This window comes from Rhipicephalus sanguineus, chromosome 4, assembly GCF_013339695.2.
Source record: "Rhipicephalus sanguineus isolate Rsan-2018 chromosome 4, BIME_Rsan_1.4, whole genome shotgun sequence".
NCBI lineage: Eukaryota > Metazoa > Arthropoda > Arachnida > Ixodida > Ixodidae > Rhipicephalus > Rhipicephalus sanguineus.
This window is the reverse complement of record NC_051179.1, coordinates 22,574,231-22,593,915: the sequence shown is the minus strand read 5'-3', so window position 1 is coordinate 22,593,915 and position 19,685 is coordinate 22,574,231. Positions and strand designations below refer to the sequence as shown.

At 49.8% G+C, this 19,685-nt stretch overlaps 1 protein-coding gene across 1 annotated transcript in view; it reads left to right on the top strand.

The window, feature by feature from the left end:
- The window catches only part of LOC119389598 (GAS2-like protein 1), a 244,995-nt gene extending 241,860 nt beyond the window's left edge, over positions 1-3,135 (top strand). The window contains 3 exon segments of the mRNA XM_049414488.1: positions 160-319; positions 321-833; positions 835-3,135. Coding sequence (XP_049270445.1) covers positions 160-319; positions 321-833; positions 835-1,413 — 1,252 coding nt within the window. The 3' untranslated portion in view covers positions 1,414-3,135.
- The last annotated feature ends 16,550 nt before the right edge of the window (positions 3,136-19,685 follow it).

The window sequence follows — 19,685 nt, the reverse complement described above, 5'->3', positions numbered from 1 at the left end:
GCCCAGGTTGAAGGTTTGCTTTAAGAACTTCAGTTAGGCAGATGTGACTCGAGTTGATGTAGTCATTATGTCGCCAAAAGTCGACATTGATTAAGTGGTTCGCGACACTCATAGTCACGCACACTCTAATCCGTTGCCGTCTCGTGCTTTCTTTCGCAGACCTCCCGCACCAAGCTACTCTTACGGCAGCACGTCGCCGCTGATGTCACACAGGGGCCTGCCGCACAACAACTCGCTGACTGGCGACCACGACCGAGACCTGACCCCGTCGAGGATATCCCATTGCAGCGACGACTCGACAAGCTCGAGCAGCGGCGGTTGCGGTAGTGCCTGCCGACAGCAGTAGCGAGACGTCCGAAGGCGAGTTCGCCAAGACGCCCGGCGGATCCCGCAAGTGCTCGCCGCGGAAGATTGCCAAGACCGGAAACGTCACACCCCAGCCGGGAGAGTTCGGAAACACCAACGGCTCCCCGTGGAAGATGACGCCGCCGGAACGACCCGACTCGGCGGGAGGACGGTCGCACGACGTCGTCGACAGCGGCGCGGCGTCAGCGGATGAGAGCTACGCGTCGTCCGCTTCGCCCTCCGCCTCTCCCGCCAAGACGAACGGAACGACCTCGTCTCCGAGGCATTCGATATCTGGCGTTGGGTCCAGGCAGACTCCTCCGCCACCCTCTGCCAAGTCCAGGATTCCCTACCTCGCCGCACCCCACCGGGCCACGAGCACGGAGAATCTGACCGCAAACGGAACGACGTCGCCTACTCCTCAACACCACCAGCAGCAACAAATGTCCAAGCCGACGACCAACGGGAGGGTCCGACAGTCGTCCACTTCCCCCCAACCCCAACGCGAGACGTCGTTCGGTGGACGCTGGTCTGGCCACTCTGCCCCGGTCCAGGTCTCACAGCAGCGAAGGGAGCATGACCGCTGACAAGGCCTTCCTCACGCGAGGCGTTCCGGGTCGCTGCTCGTGGAGGAGTCCGCCTCCGGTCCGGACCTCGCCGCGGTCCGGCGCCGGCTCGGACGGCAACAAGACCTGGGCCTTCCGGCAGCGCGGTTCCTCGAGACCGGCCCTGACGCCGGACCTCTTCACTGAACCCGGCTCCAAGAGAAGCGCGGTCCACTCGAGCCCGACCAAGTCGCAGCGGCCCAACGTGATATCACCCCTGCTGCAGGAGCTGCTGCGCGAGAAGGACCTTGATTCGGACGACAAGATCCTGAAGAAGATGGAGTTCATCGTCAACCACTACCGTTCGCGACTGGACAAGGGCGATTGCGGTGAAGCCAACGGCAGCTCCACCCTCCCGAAGGCCTCCCACACTGCACCCACGTCACCCGACAGCTTCTGCAGTCCTCCGTGCCGGAGGCGGGGCTCCAAGATACCCATGGCTACTTACTACGACAGGGACTAATTCGTGCTGTCTCTTTGAAGACTCGTGTGCTTAGAACTGGCATCCGCCTCGGGGTGTACCGAAAGATCATCGGTGCCATAACGGGTTCGGGGCAGTTCGAAGGAAAAAAAGCGTTGATTGCCCGCACTTTTGGCCCTCACCGACAGGCTGGAATGCCACTGTCGAGGATTGCTTTCCTCCTGACAAGAGGATAAGTTGTTAGATGATGCACCTTGCCGCCGCTTTATGGTCTGTTACGTAGAGAGTGACGACACGATTTTACAGTCATATAGCTACGGTTCTTGCGTTGTCGTGCGAGTTGCGGAGTTTATTGACAACGGGCAGTCTGCACTGACTGCGGGAGACATCTTTACTCTTGAATTTGGCATCGCAACGACGGTTGCATAACGTGTAGGTAGCACGTGAGACCCCACCTTTAATCACAGCGATAGTTAACTGGCAACAACTCCACCTGTTGCATGACGCAGAACTGAAAGAAGAAAAAAAGCGGAAGAAAGGCACGCGTTATTGTTTCGGGTGCATTTGCTGCTCGGAGCTTACGTTTTGTTTGACGAGATCAAACTTTTATATAAAGCGTTACCTGAAGCGAGGCTCGTACGAACGTAGCAGCAGTCGTGCGAGTTTGAGTCTTGAGTGCCAGCCTGAACTAGTGACAGTTAGAGTCACTGACATGGTCAAAAATGTAGGGATGAAATGAAACATAGTATAACACAATCGTATAATAAATGCGCTCAGGAGCTTTTCAACCATAAATGCTACAGATTAACAATGTAGCTATATTTTTCAGATCTATTTTACCTGGCACGACCGAACGCAGCAGTATAAGAACTGCGTTTTCGGTTGCGCCTTCGCGTTAGTACAGGGAAAGCTAGACGCAAGGAGCAGACAGAGTGAAAGGTGTGTAGCGAGAACACGTTTAGGAATAAGTAACATGGCATTTAACGGAACAGTGCATTCGCGACCTCTTTGAAGGTCATTTTGCTGCCTGGTTTGAGCTAGTAACTGCTGCCTATACCGCCCCAAGCGGGTGGGGTGGGGCGGGGCTTGGTCCAAAATGTGCTTTCTTTTGATGTATTTTGTTTGGGAAGAGTGCCATGCATGATGTATGTGAAGAGTTGACGAAGAGTGTTTGTATATTTGTTTTTTTCTTGCTTTCGCCGAGGCAGCAAGACAAATGGCAGCGAGCTTGTTTTGCTCTTTTGTTTTGTTACACGATTCTCATATCCATTATCTCTGTGTTCACGCGAGCAGCTGATTTTATCGTTTATTTTTTTCATCTGTACAGCGCTGCAATCGGCAACCACATCTGACCCGGGCGCACATCTTGAAACGGCTCGGAAGTAGCGCATCTCTTGACGGATGTCCGCTTTCGTTGCTTCCTCTAGTCCGCAGGATATGGAACACAGGTGTGCACGCGCTGGCTTTCCTTCGAAACCAACAACCTAACTAAATGTGGCTAGTACGAGGCTTCCATGTTTGCTGGCTCTTACGCATCCCTTTATTGCTCTAGTAGAATTCTATTTACAGGCGCCAGACGCGAAAAGGAGCAGTGCCTGATGGTAGGTTATCGAAGTCTGCAAATAAGGACATTGACGGAAAATCAGCATGTTTGTAGATGCAAATGTTAGGAATACGTAAGGGTTCTTTGGAAAGATGAAAACTTCGAGGCATCGAACAGTGGCCCAAGAAAAAGGAGCTTCAGCGTGCTCTGCACTGACTGCGCGCGCTATCAGTAAAGAGCCCTGTCTTCTTCAGTGTCCTGGCGAGTATAGAAGACTACTTGTCTATATACGTAGGCTCCAGACCAGGGATTCTCGTTTACCCGCTGTCTTATGATTAATTACGCGAATGTGACACATCGTGATAAATATTAAAATTGAGTGCGCTTACTGTAACCTTGCCCGTAGCGTCTGGTACTTTAGGTCCTACAGGTCAGTTAACTGCAGGTGGCTGTAAGCTACAGCCGTCGTTTGATAGGGTCAGGGCATTCGTGCTTTTTTTTTTTTTCACAGTGTGCACGTGGGCTGTTACGTTCGTCTCGATTTTTTGGCGAGACATTAGAGAGCTTTAGAATAGGGTGCCTTCGCGTGAGTGTATGTCGCCACTGCGCATGCGTCATACGCTGTCATCTTGGGTACCCACGTTTAAGTTACGAAAATAGCGGATCGTACCCAACGAACGCTAACCCTGTGTACGCCATTCTAAAACTTTCTCTTAGGCAGTTTTCTATTTGCGTTAGCGTTTGTCGCCAGCGCGCATGCGTCGTACTCGAAGCTCCTGGCTGCGAAGCAACGCGAACCCTACGAACCCAATTCTAATACTCTATTATTGGTTTTATAACAGTGCGTTTTGACAGACCAAACACGCGCGAGACAAAGCACATGTTTCGCATTCACCGCGATTAATCAGTTGGCTTTGCTCAGTATATGAAACCTTTAATATATATTGAATCTATGCCAAATATTACGGCGTATGCTTAGGAACACACGCACAGAAAGAAAGAAAAAAAAAACGAATACGAACGGTAGACATCGTGCACGGTCTGTTTGTGTGAAGGAGAACCTAGGATAATAACTACCTAGGAACCGTCAGTCTATAGGAAACTTGCAGAATTCCGCAAATTTCGTAGCGTCAAGATATGACGCCCGGGCTGTTTGGCAGCTGTTATGACTGCACCTTGACGGGTCACACTAAACGCTTGTATAGAACAAAAACTAAAATAAGCGTGCGATATAGCCATGGAAGTTTCACTGTCTATTAGCTGATATTGAACACGCGAAAATTACGGAACAGTCGTTTGTACATAACTGTGAATTTTTTAATAGGAACGAGACACGCAAAGGCGCAGCTAGCGCACTGTGACGAGACTACGCGTTATGCTGACGCGCGTTCGACGCAACGCGCTTAACTGGAAAGTGCTGTACACTGTTACTTAGCATAAAAAAAAATATGACACACCCACACGCACGGCACGCTGTGTTTTGGGTAAGCACGCCATCAAAAACGATATAACAAAATGTTCTGTTTTTTTTTTCTTCTAGGAACTGTCAAATTTGTCGTTGTTGTCGGTATGCTTTGTCGTTGCCTATACCTCAGCTAAAATTCTGTAAATAAAAGTTCTGTTTTTAACAAAAAAAAACATGTTTTGTGTTCACTTATACGTCTGTGCCTGGCACTGCTTACGTATGTGCTTGGCACTGTGCAAGTGTCTCCGTGATTGGACCGCTTTAATTAGCTAGACAATCATACGGAGGCACCCCAACTTTCGGCTTCGCTTGCATATAGCAATGTGCCTTCTTTTTCTTCGCCGCCAATTAGTGGCACTTGTACGCACTAACATGGGCGTAGGCAGGGTTCTTCAATTAGGAGGGGTAAAGTTTCACCGCCGCCCACCTATGCACACGAATGCGACTTGAACATATTCTCAAAATGGTGCTGTTGTCGCTTACCTGCAAATATTTACCCCAAAGGCTAGGCGCGTAAAACAGTCCAAGACTCGCTGGGGGTAGTATTGCGCTCGCTTTTGACTCGCCTTGTAGGAAAACTGATGTGCCACGCAAGTTGGGCAAATCCCACCACTCACCACCGGTCTAATAAATATGAAAGGGACACACGGGCGGCAAACACCAATTAAGATCGTGCTCGAAACGCTAAGCACATGCGTGCGGCGCGCCAGCGAATACTACGCATGTCGCGGAATGGAGACTGCGGCAAAAATACGTAAGTACCATGCTGCTCAAGTAGAAAACTTAAAGAGGAGGCTTCCTGGACAGACATTTGGGATTTAGTTGCAGGGTGTGTGGGATCGGTTATGGTTCGAAATGCCGCGTCACCCCTGTGTCGCGTGCTAATAAACACTTCGCTGGTCATTCATCTTCACGTAGTGCAATGGCCTTTTTTTTTTTTTACAGCGGAGCTATTATTTTTTTCGTTATGCGTTCGCATAAACTGTCATCATCATGAATGGCCTCTACATTTCTAGCGCTTGCAACGCAGCAACTCGGCTGGTGCGCGCTCTCTTCGTCATCTTCTACTTAGCTCCCCGAACATGTGCGCCCGGCGCGCGCTCTCCCGCTGCGGCAATTTGTCCGGCGTGGGATGCAATAACGCGAATGGGCGAGAGAACGAGTACAGAAAGAGAAAGAGAAAAAAATTCTTGGCTAAACAAATTTCTTGGCGATGCGGGATTCGAGCCCGCGTACCCTCGTTCCGAAGGCGAGCAACGTAACCCCTCGGCGATCCAGACGCCCTACCAGAGCAAAACATAGCCTTGTATAGTACAGTGTGGCAAGGGGGTGAGAATGAGGAGTAGGAGAGAGAGTAAAGCATAGCACTGAAATAAAGTGAGAGCGAAGGAAAGGCAGAAAGAGAGAGAGAGAGAATCAAAGAGAAGCAAAGATATATACAGAAAGAGCAAGGAAGAAATAGAGCGAAAAATACAAATATATAGAGAAAGAAACAGAAAAAATCACAGCATATCCACGGGGTGAATGATGATGAGTGGGGCGAAGCTCCGGAGGGAATCATCGGTAAACCGTGAAACTCTTCCGTGAGTGAGTGAAACAACTTTATTGACGATCCGGCATAAAGGGGGAAATTCGCACAGTACATCATATAGAGAGAAACACCGCGTATATATTAAACATGAAACTTTTATTGCACTGTTGGTTTACGTGGTCCCTTCATTATCACCGTTTTGTGATCGGTGAAATGCAGTGAAAGTGTCCGCTCCGGAGCGAAAGAGAAAGCGCGCCAACAGCGAGCGCGCGACTCCGAGCGAAAGAGAAAGTGCGCCAAGAGCGACCGCGTTCCCCGCTCGCCCTGCGAGAATTAACGGCAAGGCTAGAGGGAAGACACGACGCGCATAGCGTTCCTCTTCCCGTTCCACGACGCGAGGTCGGTCACAAAGGAAAGTTTATTGAACCTGTACACGCAAGCGCGAGAGACACTTATAAAACTAAATACTTATAAATTGTGTCAGCGTAACTTATACAAAGGCTAGACGCAATTACTGGCTGGAGTAATACACTGTACGCTACCGACCAACTATAAAACAACAACCAAATTAACTAAAACATCTTACTTCTCAAGTTGAGGAAAAAAAATAAAGAAGCATGCCCAACGAAAGCCAACGGAACGCGATCGTGCAAGTGCTCCGGGTTCGAATCGCCTCATGGTCCCATTTAGCCAAACATCTTGCTCAAGGTGTGCTTTGCATTTTTGGTAGAAATAATTTCTTTATCATGTACATTAAGACGAAAAGTTGAAAGCTCACTAGAGTATATCGCCTGCAAAGTATGCCTTTTAGTGTGATTAAATCAAGGAACACGATGAGATTGTCTTGTAAATTATGATATCTAGTGAATTGCTCATCTAGTGGGCAATTCATTAAACTAGAGCTGGCTACATACTACTACTACTACAGAGGAGGGAACGACCCATACCCTAAGGAGCTTCGCCCCTAAAAACAGAATGGAGAGAAAGATATGAGAGGTCTTGGTTTCACATATGCGCGTTGGTGTCGATGACGATTCATTTGGATCAGAATCATTCATAGCTGTGAGGGTCCACAGACATCGCGGATGCTGTGATACTCACATGTGAACTCGCTGTCATCAGAGGAAGAGGTTACGACATCCCCTGCTTATGGTAGATTCTGTGAAATCCATAAACAGATGTGAATTCGGGCACAAGGGAGCATAGGCATATTTTCAGGAAGGTGGGAGCTAACTTAGCGAGAGAGGGAGGGAGGGAGAGCTTTATTTGAAGGCAGAGAGGTCGGCCTGAGCTAGTGCGCTCTAGTCTGCTACTCTGCACATGGGAAAAGGGAAAGGAAAAAAAAGGGTGATGAGGGGTGATAACCACGTGACACAGTGCTTTCGCTATAGTCTTGTGTCCAGTTCTGTGCTCTTAAGAAAATCTATCACAGCCCTGATAGCGGTTGGTGACTTTGTCTGGTCGCACATAGCTGACAAAATACCCGTCTCACTTAGTGTTGCCACACCGATTCCTGCCAACGTTGAAGCGAGCGTATTACGTTGCGACAGGTAAAGTGGGCAGTCACAAAATAGGTGTGCTGTTGTTTCAGACACTTGGTATCGTTCACAGTATCGGGCTGTCCGCACGGCGGATGAGGTCTGCATAGCGGCGAGTGAATTCAACTCCCAGACGAATCCGGTGCAGCAAACTGGCGTTGCCTCGGTTCATTCTAGCCGGGAGGCGAAAAGTCATTTCCGGATCTATTTCCCGCAGACTCCTGTATCGATGGTCTGGCTGAGACCAATACGTCGTTATGCACTCTCGCATGAGCAATCTCAATAAAGAGTTCACGTCACCTCGCGTGTACGGTACTTTCACGTCGGTGGGGGTGTTACAGACAGCGGCTCTTGCTTCAGCATCAGCGAGCTCGTTGGCTGCCAATCCACAGTGTCCAGGGATCCATTGCAATGTAATTGAGTGACCAATCTTCTGCGTAAGGTCGAATGCGTGAATGATTTCTAAGGCTAGTGCATAATGTTGTCCCCTTCTTGAGCAAGAGCCAATAACTTGTAATGCGGGTTTTGCGTCAGATAGTATCGTCCATTTACGTGGTGATCGGCCGGACACGAATTGGATAGCTTCCCGTATCGCAACAAGTTCTGCAGCTGTTGAAGACTACCTGTGATCTAATTTGTACTTCCGGGTGGTACCCAGATGAGGGATCACAAAGGCCGCAGTCGAAGCGCACGGAGTCCATTTGCACGGGGAGCAAAGAGGAAATGTTATTAGCGTATGGCAATTGAATGTATAGGTGTGATAAGTGTACCTTCTGCATTTGTCCCACGCTGTTCGTCCTCGGGCTATACTCTCGTAAATCCGGCAAGCAAGACACGAGCTGCGACAGTTCATTTCTCGAAAGGAGGTTACATTTAGGAACGTAAGAGTCATGGTATCGAGTCGCGAAAAACCTCGCAGGTCTCACCCTCTTGAAGCAAGTGCTTCTGAAGTGAATCGGTGATTGCTCAAGTTTTCGTTCGTTTACAGAAATATTAAAACACTTCGCCCCCCCCCCCCACCTTTTTTTTTTTTCTTTTGCTGCTTCCTAACGCACGCGCGCGCGTTCTGTGCGTTTGCGTGTTGTTTACGTATGTCTTGACTGCACTCCATAGAAACCAAGTTTAGTAAACCGCACCACCTTCCCCAGGAAGACGCTTGTTTGTTTTTTCCCTTGACAGCGCACCACACTGTACACCGCTTCTATATCTACATAACACTCCCGCACTGCGGCCACCGTTTGTTTACAAACACACGGCTCGTCTACGGCGAGGCGAGAGCGCAGCGGCCCCCTGTTGGGCTTCGAGATGAACGGCCGCGATTCCGAGGCATAAAACGGGTGCGGCTCTGAGAGGAGGCGCAGGGTCCGTGAGGCCCTCGCGCGGGGGGTTATAAGGCGCCGAGTCGTGGGCCCGGGGTAGTATTTGGAACCCGAGGTCGTTGGCACGGCAATCACGACGAGCTGGGGGCTCGCGACCCGAAAAAACCTCCCCCGCCTCCGAGGTGCCCCTGCGGAGTCCAACGCCCGTGACCAAACAATCGCGCTTGGCGCTGCCACTGAGCGACTTGGGATAGCTTAATCCAGCGCCTCTTAAAAACTCATTGCCATCGACGGGCGGGTGACCGGAAGATCGCTGCAGTAAGACTGAAAAAAAAAAACAGAGAACATCCACGAAGGAGCGAGGACTTTGCTCTCTGCCTGTTGTAGTGTTTGCACGCCGAATCGAACGCGAATAATATAGCGAATCAATAAAACCGATAATTTATCGATCAATCAAATGGGCCTTCATTTCTCACCGATAAGCGTAGATGTATAGCGAGAACAGAAAAACTCAAACGGTACTTTATGCATTCGCCTAAGAGGACTCTAAGCGAGATCCACCTTTTCTTCCTTCTTGGTCGATTGCATCGATTCCCCCTCCCGAAAGCTCCCTGCACCCAACTTGGTTTTGCGCTGCCTTCGGAATCGGAGGCATTGCAAGCTAAGCAGCTTCGCTAGACATCCGCCTTCACACAGTGGAACGGCTCACAACATGATGCGATAGCTATTATATGGACACTTCAGGCCTGCCTTTGCCGTCGCCGTGGTGTTGCGTATTAGGTCAACATCAATTACATCGCCCCGCGAGTCGTATGTTCCATGTGCGAGGGAAAGCGTGCGAACGCAGCCGAGGATCGCGGCTCAAGTGAAGAGTAAGCGCGCCAGTCGGCTTCCTTCGCACGAAAGGACCATGACGGGCCCCGGAAGGGAGGCTGTTTAGGTCAGGCAGGAGCTGCATACCTTGAGCGGCCGGGCGCGGTCGCGCACGCCCATCTTGACAGGCATTAACAGACGACTCATACCTTTCTACGTGCTGTGCACCACTCAGCTTGCTTTGAAGCGACAGACACCACGAAGGTCGGTTCGCTCGTTGCAGCGGCCGCGCTTCCTTATGGCGGCGTTCTGTTGAGTTAACGCCAGGTCGAGTGATGAACGAGTCAGCTGCCATCCTTGCTTCGTACGACATTCCAATTTGTTGCTATCGTATTCATTTCTTCACACTTGCGGCGAAATTGCGACTTCTTATGCCTCATCAAACGCGAAAATTGACCGTCGGCGGCGTCAACACGAGTGATGCAAAAAAAATTATCAGGTGATGACGTCACCATATGACATCACAGATGCCAATATTTCTGACGTAATCATGAAGTCACAACGAGACGTCACATGGTCCTTCCTAACTCTTCCGCATATCTTCAAGCTCCCAAAACCTTCCAACGAGTATGTGGGCCAGATGCGGCAAAACGTTTCTGCTAACAGCGCCGAAATAGCGAGATTGAAGGGGAGATGAAGAGAGCGCTAAAACAAGAAACAAGGGGCAAGAAACAACAACACTGTCATTGTCCGAGAGAGCGCGCTCTCTCTCTCTAATTGACGAGACACAGCAGCTGCCTCCGGCAGCGCTGCTTCGCTGATGCACCGCAGGCAAAGGAGGGCCATACAGGACAAGCAAAGAAGGAAAATGCGAACATTTTTCGCAGCACCGCCTCGCCTCACACCGGGTTTTCTATATCCGCCCTCCCATCGGCGGTTTTTAAATAGCGAAAGGGTGGCACTTCGAATCGCCCCCCTTTTTTATCGGGAAACGTTCGCTTTTGCTTGCCGTCTCCCTCACCTAAGCCCGTCACATAAAGCTCTTGCACGCGGCAGCTATTATTTCATTTTATTTTTATTTATTTAGTGCATACTGCAGCGCGAAGACCAAGCAGGAGGGGCAAGAAAAGAACATAGTGAACGAAATGAACAAGTCATGCATACAAGTTATAATAACTATTACTAGTGGAAGACAAGCATAAGCTAACAAAAATGATCAAATGTACATTTGCAGAAAATATTTCACAAATTTGTAGAAAAAGTCTTATGTACACAAAGGTAAAGCAAACGCAGTTTAGATAACGAGTTGTCATGATGTATATGAGAGTATGGCAATATCAACAATGAAACTTTCACGACAAGATGCATGCGTTTTTAGAATTCAGAAAAGCCAAGCTCAGGAAAAACATTTGAAGGCAGTGCATTCCATTCGCTAGTGATTCGCGGAAGAGAAAAAAAAACGAGTGTTTGGAAAGATTAGTGCGTGCAAAGTACGGTATCGGATCGCGATTGTGACTATGTCAGGCGTGCCGGGAAGAAGGGAGCGGAATGTATTTACTAGAATCGATATTGAACAACGGGCAATTTTCTGTCGTCCTTGTTCCTTTATCGCGAAAAATAGAAGTGCATTTCACTATAAGAGGAAAGGATTGAATACGTCCCAACTCGCAAATCCACCACGTGCAGCAGCGTGTTTATATAGATAGCGAAGGGACTAAAGAAAATCTAGTCGCGAGCAGAGAAAGTAAAGTGCACAGGCGACAGAGCTTGGGAAGGAAAGTATATTGACAAACTAGAGAAACATGCGTAGCTTTAAAATAGGCATCCGCACCCTCTCTATTCAGCTTGCGATTATCAGGGGCGTACCGTGGCGAGAGAGAGAGAGAAGCATACGACAAAGCAGGGGGCGCAGGTTTGTGTGTGTGTGTGTGTGTGTGTGTGTGTGTGTGTGTGTGTGTGTGTGTGTGTGTGTGTGTGTGTGTGTGTGTGTGTGTGTGTGTGTGTGTTGGCGATGGGCGCAGCAGCATTGCATGAACCGCGTGGTGCATGCTCCCCGCATGGCACTCTCGCCCGGAATAGCGTCGCGGAGAGACACAACAAGATGCCTTTAACCTTTAATTTTGTCTTTTTCATTTCTTAATTTTTATTTCTATCCCGGCACGAGGATGGAATGCCGCACCTCGTCCGCCGCGCGTGACTCGTGGGACGCGTGTATACGCGCCGCGCGTTTTCGAAAACGCGAGCGCGCTACATGTGTGTTTGACGCTTTCGTGCTGTTGGTAACAGTCTCTGTTTGTTAGTTATCTAGCTTCATTTGCATTGCAGTGTGCTTTGTAGCGCTCGGGCGGCACTTCACCTGTCGAATATCACCATTTTACTTTTATTTCGACATTCTATCTGTTCTGCTGGACTCAATGCTTTCGCCTTCTTGTGTTGTAAGAGTGTAAAACCTTCCAAATTAAATATAGTTTGCCACGTTGCTGTACTCTCGATAGCGAACTTTGGTAACATTAAGTATGACACAGTTATTGCCACTCTCAAGCACGCGAACTGCTCTTCGAGCTTGTGACTTTTTTTTTTTTGCTCAGTAATCAACCATCCCATGCTTCAAATAAGATCACGTCGTCCTTCAGCACGCCGATTCGTCATCATCACCGCCATCATCATCAATCTACTCTGTGACCACAGCACGACGAAGGCCTCTTGCAGTGTTATAGAATTTGCCCTATCTTGCGCCATAAGTGAGTCCATTCTACGCCTGTAAATTTTTTTAACAGCCGAGGTGTTCTAGGGCTTGGCCTGACGACAGATAAGTGTGCGCGTCGCATGCAACGCTCCGGTTCCCAGATACACCCATAAATGCCGTAACTGCCTCGGCCGTGGACGAAGCCGCACATGGAACGGGGAAGGGCGGCTCGAGCGTGAATAGGGCCTAAGTCACTGTGGCAGGGAAGCGTGTGGCAGCGGCTGCCACACGTCCTTACCGGTGCATCTATACTCTACAGGTAACGTAATCACAGACACCCGCGCACAATCACAAAACGTCACAGAAAATCACGAGCGAAACAAATTGTACAAGAACCGCGCAGCTCCGCTCTTTCTGCAGATTTCACACTGGGTGGAACTGGGGTAATTTTTCTTTTTAAATTTCATCACACCATCTAACACTCTGCTGTCCTCGGCAGCGTTTACCATCCCTCGATACCCGCGCCCCATATCTGTCCAGATGGCTGTCCCCAAAACATGCATGCCGCTGTTAGCTGCACATTATCTGTCCAATGCACACACAGATAATTTGGGGGTTTTTTTTTTTAGCACACAGTTACTGTGCTTTCTCTTTCTTTACTCTTTTTCGTCGCCCGGCCACAGGGTTCAAAAACCTCTACACGCTGTGCCATTATCCACGAGGGTGACTTCTCTTTTCGGCCGCGCTTTGTCAGTTCGCGGCTGGCCTCGTAAAACAAACTATTCATTACCCTAGTTCACGCTCGTCTCGCCCGCAGTGCACGGTCATCGCGTGTTGTTAGGACAAAGAAAGATAACCTGCACCGACGCGGCGCGGTGTGCACTTTTACACCGCGAGTCGCACAGATTGACCCCTAACCCCATCGCTCCGCATAATGGCCGAGCGCGCTTAATGATGATGATGATGATGATATCAACACCGTCTTTGAAACAGGGCAACGACTAGTGGTCACTTAGTCTGTTTGTTCTTCAGCGCCTCATAGCTCTGTCACCACAACGAAGAAGCCTCACGACGCCCCGATTAACCCCCTGCTTTCAACAAAGGAGTAATGGATAATAATTAATAATAATTTCGGGTTTTACGTGCCTAAACTAGGATATTATGAGGCTCGCCGTAGAGGTGGACTTCGGTGTTCGCGCGGTGCACCCTTTAAAGGAACACTAATGTGTATGAATGAATGAATGAATGAATGAATGAATGAATGAATGAATGAATGAATGAATGAATGAATGAATGAATGAATGAATGAATGCACAACTTTATTTGTCCCTGGTTAACGGGAAGGGGGCAATGGGACAGAGGGTGAGGGGGAGGACCTACTTGAAGTAGGCCTCCTCTCAGCCCACGCCGGGATGTCCTCCTGAATGTCGGGCCTCGAGCTGCGCTCCCACTGCTCCTCACTAGAAATTAGGCGTGTCAGGAAAGGGGGAAGATGGTTCTTAGGGCAGCGCCACATGATGTGGTTTAAGTCTGCTGTTGAAGCGGCGCAGAATTTACAAGAAGGGTAACTGGAGGGATAAATGCGGTGTATGAGTAGTTAAGACTGCTAAATTACACTCTTCAAACTGTAGTGTCGTCAATTTCAGCACCATAGAATTTATTAATAGGTTATAAAGTTAATGTCACAAGTTTCACTTTTAAATTTCGCGCCAAAATCTCCGATGGTTGCGTGACGGATTTCGAAGTGCTTTTTCATATTTTGGCCATATTGATTCAACCAAATTTCCTGGAACTCTGTACGTTAAGTTCCTGGCTCCCTCAGAAGACAATGTACTTCATTTTTACCGATTAGGAAACGCGTAGGCCTTAGTAGACACCGTCAAAATCTATGACGTCACGGCATCTGGTGCGGGAACTTCACTATGGCGTCGCCAGCCGCATTTTCTTTTTGCGCGTTTTCTCGCTTACCATGAGTCTTCTAGCAGCAAGCGCGGTGTTGTCGGAATCGTGAAAGAGTAATTTACTAATAAGAGAAAGTGCCCCTTTAGTGTCCCTTTAATTGGCCGCTTAAGAACCTGACGAACGCTAGAATCAGAGAACACGCCATGCCGATGCCGCCAATTCCCGATCCAGACTGGGTTTATTATATTAAGAGCGTAGCTTTTAGGCGCCCGTTCCTGCATTGAGCGCCGTCGCCATCGGTGGCGTAACAGCGCAAACGAATATACGTGCCACGGGAATTGGGCAATCCCCACTAGCGTGTACAGCAGGTGCGAGTGTCAAACGAAAATGAAGTATGTGCCACACGAATTGGGCAAGCAAAGTAGAAGACGTGCGTTGGTCGAAGGCGCTCTTATAGGCCCCCGTTCCTGCGTTGAGCGGCGTCGCCGTGCAGAAGAAACACATCGAGAGCCTCCGAAACAAGTACGAAGCCATGCACCAGGCCCTGGAAACGGCCAACTATATGATTCAATGGCGCACTTCTGGGAACACCACGGCGTGATGGACAAGGCAACAACGTTTCGGTTCTCCGTGCGGGTACTCCTCGTCCCACCCTCATGCTACCCCGCACAGTGCAGCGAAAGAGGGTGAATTACTTTAACCCATGGGTGGCGTCCATCCTAGATTCAAACATAGATCTTCAGATAGTGCTTGACACGTACGCGCGTGCCGCCAGCGTGGTCGAATATATAAATAAGGCCAACCGAGGTATGTACAATCTTAATCGGGTAGTGCAAGAAATTGACAATGAGAATGGCGACATGGATTACACGCAGGCACTGAGACATCTGGGTGTGAAGATGATCAATGCGGTTAAATAGCGGTATGCAACTACATACATACATGTCTTTCTCAAATTGTTTGTCTCAACTTATCGCAAAATCAAAACACCTAAACAGTTGCGCTCAGAATTCGCATTAGGCAGAATCGTAATTGTCGGTGAACTTTTTTTTGCTTGACTTCTTTAATTTTACAATGGCTCCCCGTTCCTTTCGGTGGTTTTGTTCAGTATAATTTCGCCACTTTATTGCAACAATGTACTTGGTCTCATGTACAATGCAGTGCTATGGCCACTACACTTGAATATTGGCACATTTTCAAACGAAAAATTGCATAGCGCTATAGTCGGGGGTGGGGGGGGGCAATACGGCAACTGAAGTGCAGGGACAGCTAACCGCTCTATCATAGTACTAGTACTCTAAATCGTACTTTGTATACTTAAGGCGAAAGTGCTAGATGGTCCTCAAACGCGAAAATTGACCGGCGGCGGCGTCAACCCGAATGATGCAAATATTCATCATATGATGACGTCATTGTCACGTCACAAGATGACGTTATCACGTGACATCTTCGCTTGGTCAAAAGTGGGCCGATCACAGAGGCCTTGCAAAACCAGGTTAGGTGCGGAAAGCTTTCGGAGGGGGGCGGAGGAGGATCAATACATCGACTGAGAAGAAAAAGATGGTTTTCACCTTCGGGATGTCTTAGGCGAATTCAAAAGGCAAAAATTCACCCGCTACTCGGCCAATCGTCTGCATTGTGTGTGTGCCACGCTCAGAGGACAACAACAACGACCATGTGAGTTTTAAGTGGAGCTGTTATGCTTTTCGTTATGCCGTTACGCGTTCGCATAAACTGTCAGCTGTATATTTAAACTACCTGTACTTGTGGAATAAATTAGATCAAACCGGTAAAGCCGAGCACCACTTTATAGACGTAATCACAGTCACATATAACTGTTGCCAAAGCAGCAGTTTATAAACAGTGCGAGATCAAAGCAATCTCGGTCATTTTCACATTTCACCGAGATAGCCTGCATCTCAAGTTGAAAAAGAAAAAAAAAAAAACAGCTAAATGAGCTATATGCTTGATACGCAAGCTCTTGTCGCATAAATGAGATCAGAGCCATTAAAGCCACATATTAGTAACATACTAGGATGATAATATACGGATTACTTTCGGTTTATTTAGGACTTGCGAGTTGGCCACACGGTTAGTGTTCCTCGTCTTCATATTCTCAGTGCCATTTCGGAGCAGGTTGGGAGCAGTTACCAACAAAAATCACAGTTTGGAGCAGCACTTCCACCACTGTATCTTTTAGCACGTTGCGTATTTCTGATACTGAATAACCGATTACACCGTAGCAGGCAAACAGTTGTGGTGGTGGTGGTAAAAATTTATTTGCAAAAGAGGTCCTGAAGGACACCCGACTGTACTTTCAAGGTGTAGAGGGCACCTAGCCACTTCGGGACGGGTAGCCCTAGGCTCTCCGCCGCTTTCCGGGCTTTCTGGGCAGCCCAGAGTTGGTCTTGTAGCTAACTGCTCCTATTGGAGAAACGTCCCACTTGTTCTTGTCCTCCAGATAGGAGGCCTGCGTCGCGCATCCCCCCGCCATGTAAGCAGGCATCATTTACGCTTCAGTCAGTGGCTGGATGCCGTCACTTGCAGGTTTGTAGCAGACGACAGCAGCTGAGCATTTGTCGCGCAAGCACCTATATGGTGTTCCAGCCTCTGATAACAACGATAAGTGATCCGTCTTCTCGCGAGCGCGTTACACGATGAGCGGCCGGATCGAGGAGCATGATGAGGCTTATAGTGACGAAGCTTGGTAGCCAGCTGCGCAACTCTGGCGACGCATGTGCAACCGCAGCAGATAAATGCTAGCCCATTTGTGTCCAAAATACTACGAGTCGCTTACTGTGTGGCCCGTCTCTTTCGTTACCTGCGCGGCTGCCGCCACGATAAGCCGTGCACTAAATTGTAACAGATGCCGCGATCCCGAGGTTACCGTGGCAGCCGGTGGCCAGTGGGCCAAACGGTTCGCGGTAAACGCACCGCCGCCGTGGGCCGATTGTCCAGTGTCAAACGCCGTTGACCCCTCCGACCGCGGGGCATAACGACTCCAAGCACGCGACTGCCGAGTTCGGCCGAGCAACGCGGGCCACGCGCTCTCGGCGGCCGCAGTATCATCGCACGAAGCTGGTCCCCTCATTTCTCTGAACGTACGTACAACCCGTTATTTACAGCGCGTACAATTGCGCTCGATGCGTGCGGGGCGAGTCGCGGGTCAGATGATGATTGCCGTTGATAAAAAAAAGATGAATATGAGGGTGGGCAGGAGTAACTTCTGGTATCACGCGTCTGAGGGTCATCTCTCGCAGAGAGGTCGACTGGATCCTTGTGCTCCGGCTCTGAAAACCGCGTTGTGTTTGAGTGCGACTGTTTTCGTCACTGGCCTCGACTTATGGGGCATTCTTTGCCTGAGATCATTCATTCGGCTGCGTCGTCTATGGCGTCGTATCGATCACAGCGCCACGGTGCCTTGGGATACAGTGCATATATACCATGCATATGACGTAGTTGCTGCGTGCGTAACTGTTTACATGCGTGAGCAGTTACAAAGGTTTACCCTCAACCATTCTTGTAGGTAAACCTTTGAATGTTAACACTACAAGAAAAGACCACTGGAAGAGACAAATCCATGCAAAGAGGTAGTGCAAACTGGGCGCCCCTACAGTTAAAGATATAAGGTGCACCTTATATCTTTAATTGCAGGGGCGCCCAGTTCGCACTACTTTTTTAGGTGCGAAGCAGATTTTGCTGGGACTGTGTCCGTCCTTCCCTCACGCGTCCGCTCCCCACTGCGCATGCGCCAACTCTCCCCCTCTTCTCGCGTGAGCGCGAGGAGGTGGGGTGGTAAAAAGGCAGCAAGAAGTTAGTATGGTCCGAGAAAGCTAGTAACTGCTGCTGTTACTATTTGTTCGTGGCTACATTCATTCCCTTCCCCGTACATCTACCGACACATCTACCCAGCTCTCTTCACATCTACTTGCACCCTTTGCAAGACACAGACCGCGACCCTGGCCCACATCATCTGGGGATGCAGCAAGGACCCTCCCCCACCAGACCTCCTAGGACAGTCACCGTCAAGTGAGGCCTGGGAGAGAACCCTCACGACCACAAGCCTGGACGCCCAGCTCCGGGCCATCAAACGCGCTGACGAGGTGGCAACCAGGCACGGCCTGACAGCCATCTCCGCTTAGGAAACCGACGGCTTTCCGAATAAAGTTGTTTACTACTACTACTACAGGACCATCGAGACGGTCCCGCACCGGCAAGCGGACTAGCTGAGGCTCTGACACGGGCGACGCTCGAACTCCTCGTGAAGCCGACTTCCCTGAACGCCTTTCTTTACGCCACCATCGGTGGCGTCGCTCAAGTACAAGCCGTGTACAGCACGAATGGATCCTACCCAATCCTGAGCGTCACCTTGCGCTGTCGAGCCGGAAGCATTCATCCAGACATCATCAACGCTTCCATCGATGCCCTGGCAAACGTCTCGAACGTATAGGTGACTTAATAAAGTGGCTGACTGGGCTAGTTGGTTGTGCATACTTAAGGTTAACAGCGCGAAAATAAGACACGGCGGACAGGAAAAAGACGAGACAAGCGCTTTTTCCTGTCCGCCGTGTCTTATTTTCGCGCTGTTAACCTTAAGTATAGGTGACGCCCGAAGAAGTGCGCGAGCTGACTGCGAACGCATGCAGTGCCGCTGTCGCGGTGGCTGTCCAAGGTCTTACGAAGCAATACTGCTTCGCCGGTACCGACGCCGACGAATTTGAATGAATGGTTTGGAACGTCACGGACCTGCGGTTCGCTCTCAGAGCCTTTGGATATCTCTTCGACAACGAGACGAACATCCTGGTTAATGACGTCCAGGAGATGTGCGCCCAGTACGACATATATGCCGCTGAGAGCGGTCGACTGCTCGGAGGCAAAGACGCTTTGGTGCTTTCGCACAGTCTCGAAAACGGAGTGTGGCAGTTCTACGCCACGCACAACGGCTCCTGGCCCGGCGTGTCAAAGTGTGCAGCCGGAGCGTCATCGACAACGTCTGGACCAAGTTCGTCGCAGAATTCAAGAACGACCCCGACAAGTTCGACAGGATGCGCGCCATATTCGTCCGGGTCAAGGACGCCGTGTGCCGAGAGGTCAGCTCTAGTACCCTCTTCGAAGCCGAAGACGCCGATAACGTGACGCACTTCTTAACAACCTGTCCCTGGAGACACCCTGGACCAACGCCGGTCCTCTGGTGGTCGCGGTTCCCCAGCCTACGCTCGTGTTCGTTGAAGACCTGTTGAGAGCTCGCGCGTACAGCTTCGAAGTCTACCGAGTGCGAGTTCGTGTCATAGGCGGGGACAGGGCAATGGACAGCTTATATTACGTAGGTCGCCGACACATCTTCTTGTAAGCCGCGATGTGTGTTTTCGTCCGCGCCGCACCGGCCTCGGAGATTTCCAACACGGCCATTCTCGGATATCTCCGAGAATCCCGTTTGGCGCATGGTACTCAACTACGAAGAATGGCTCTCAGTACCCGCAATAACATCGAGCGACTTACCGAATGCTACGTGGATAA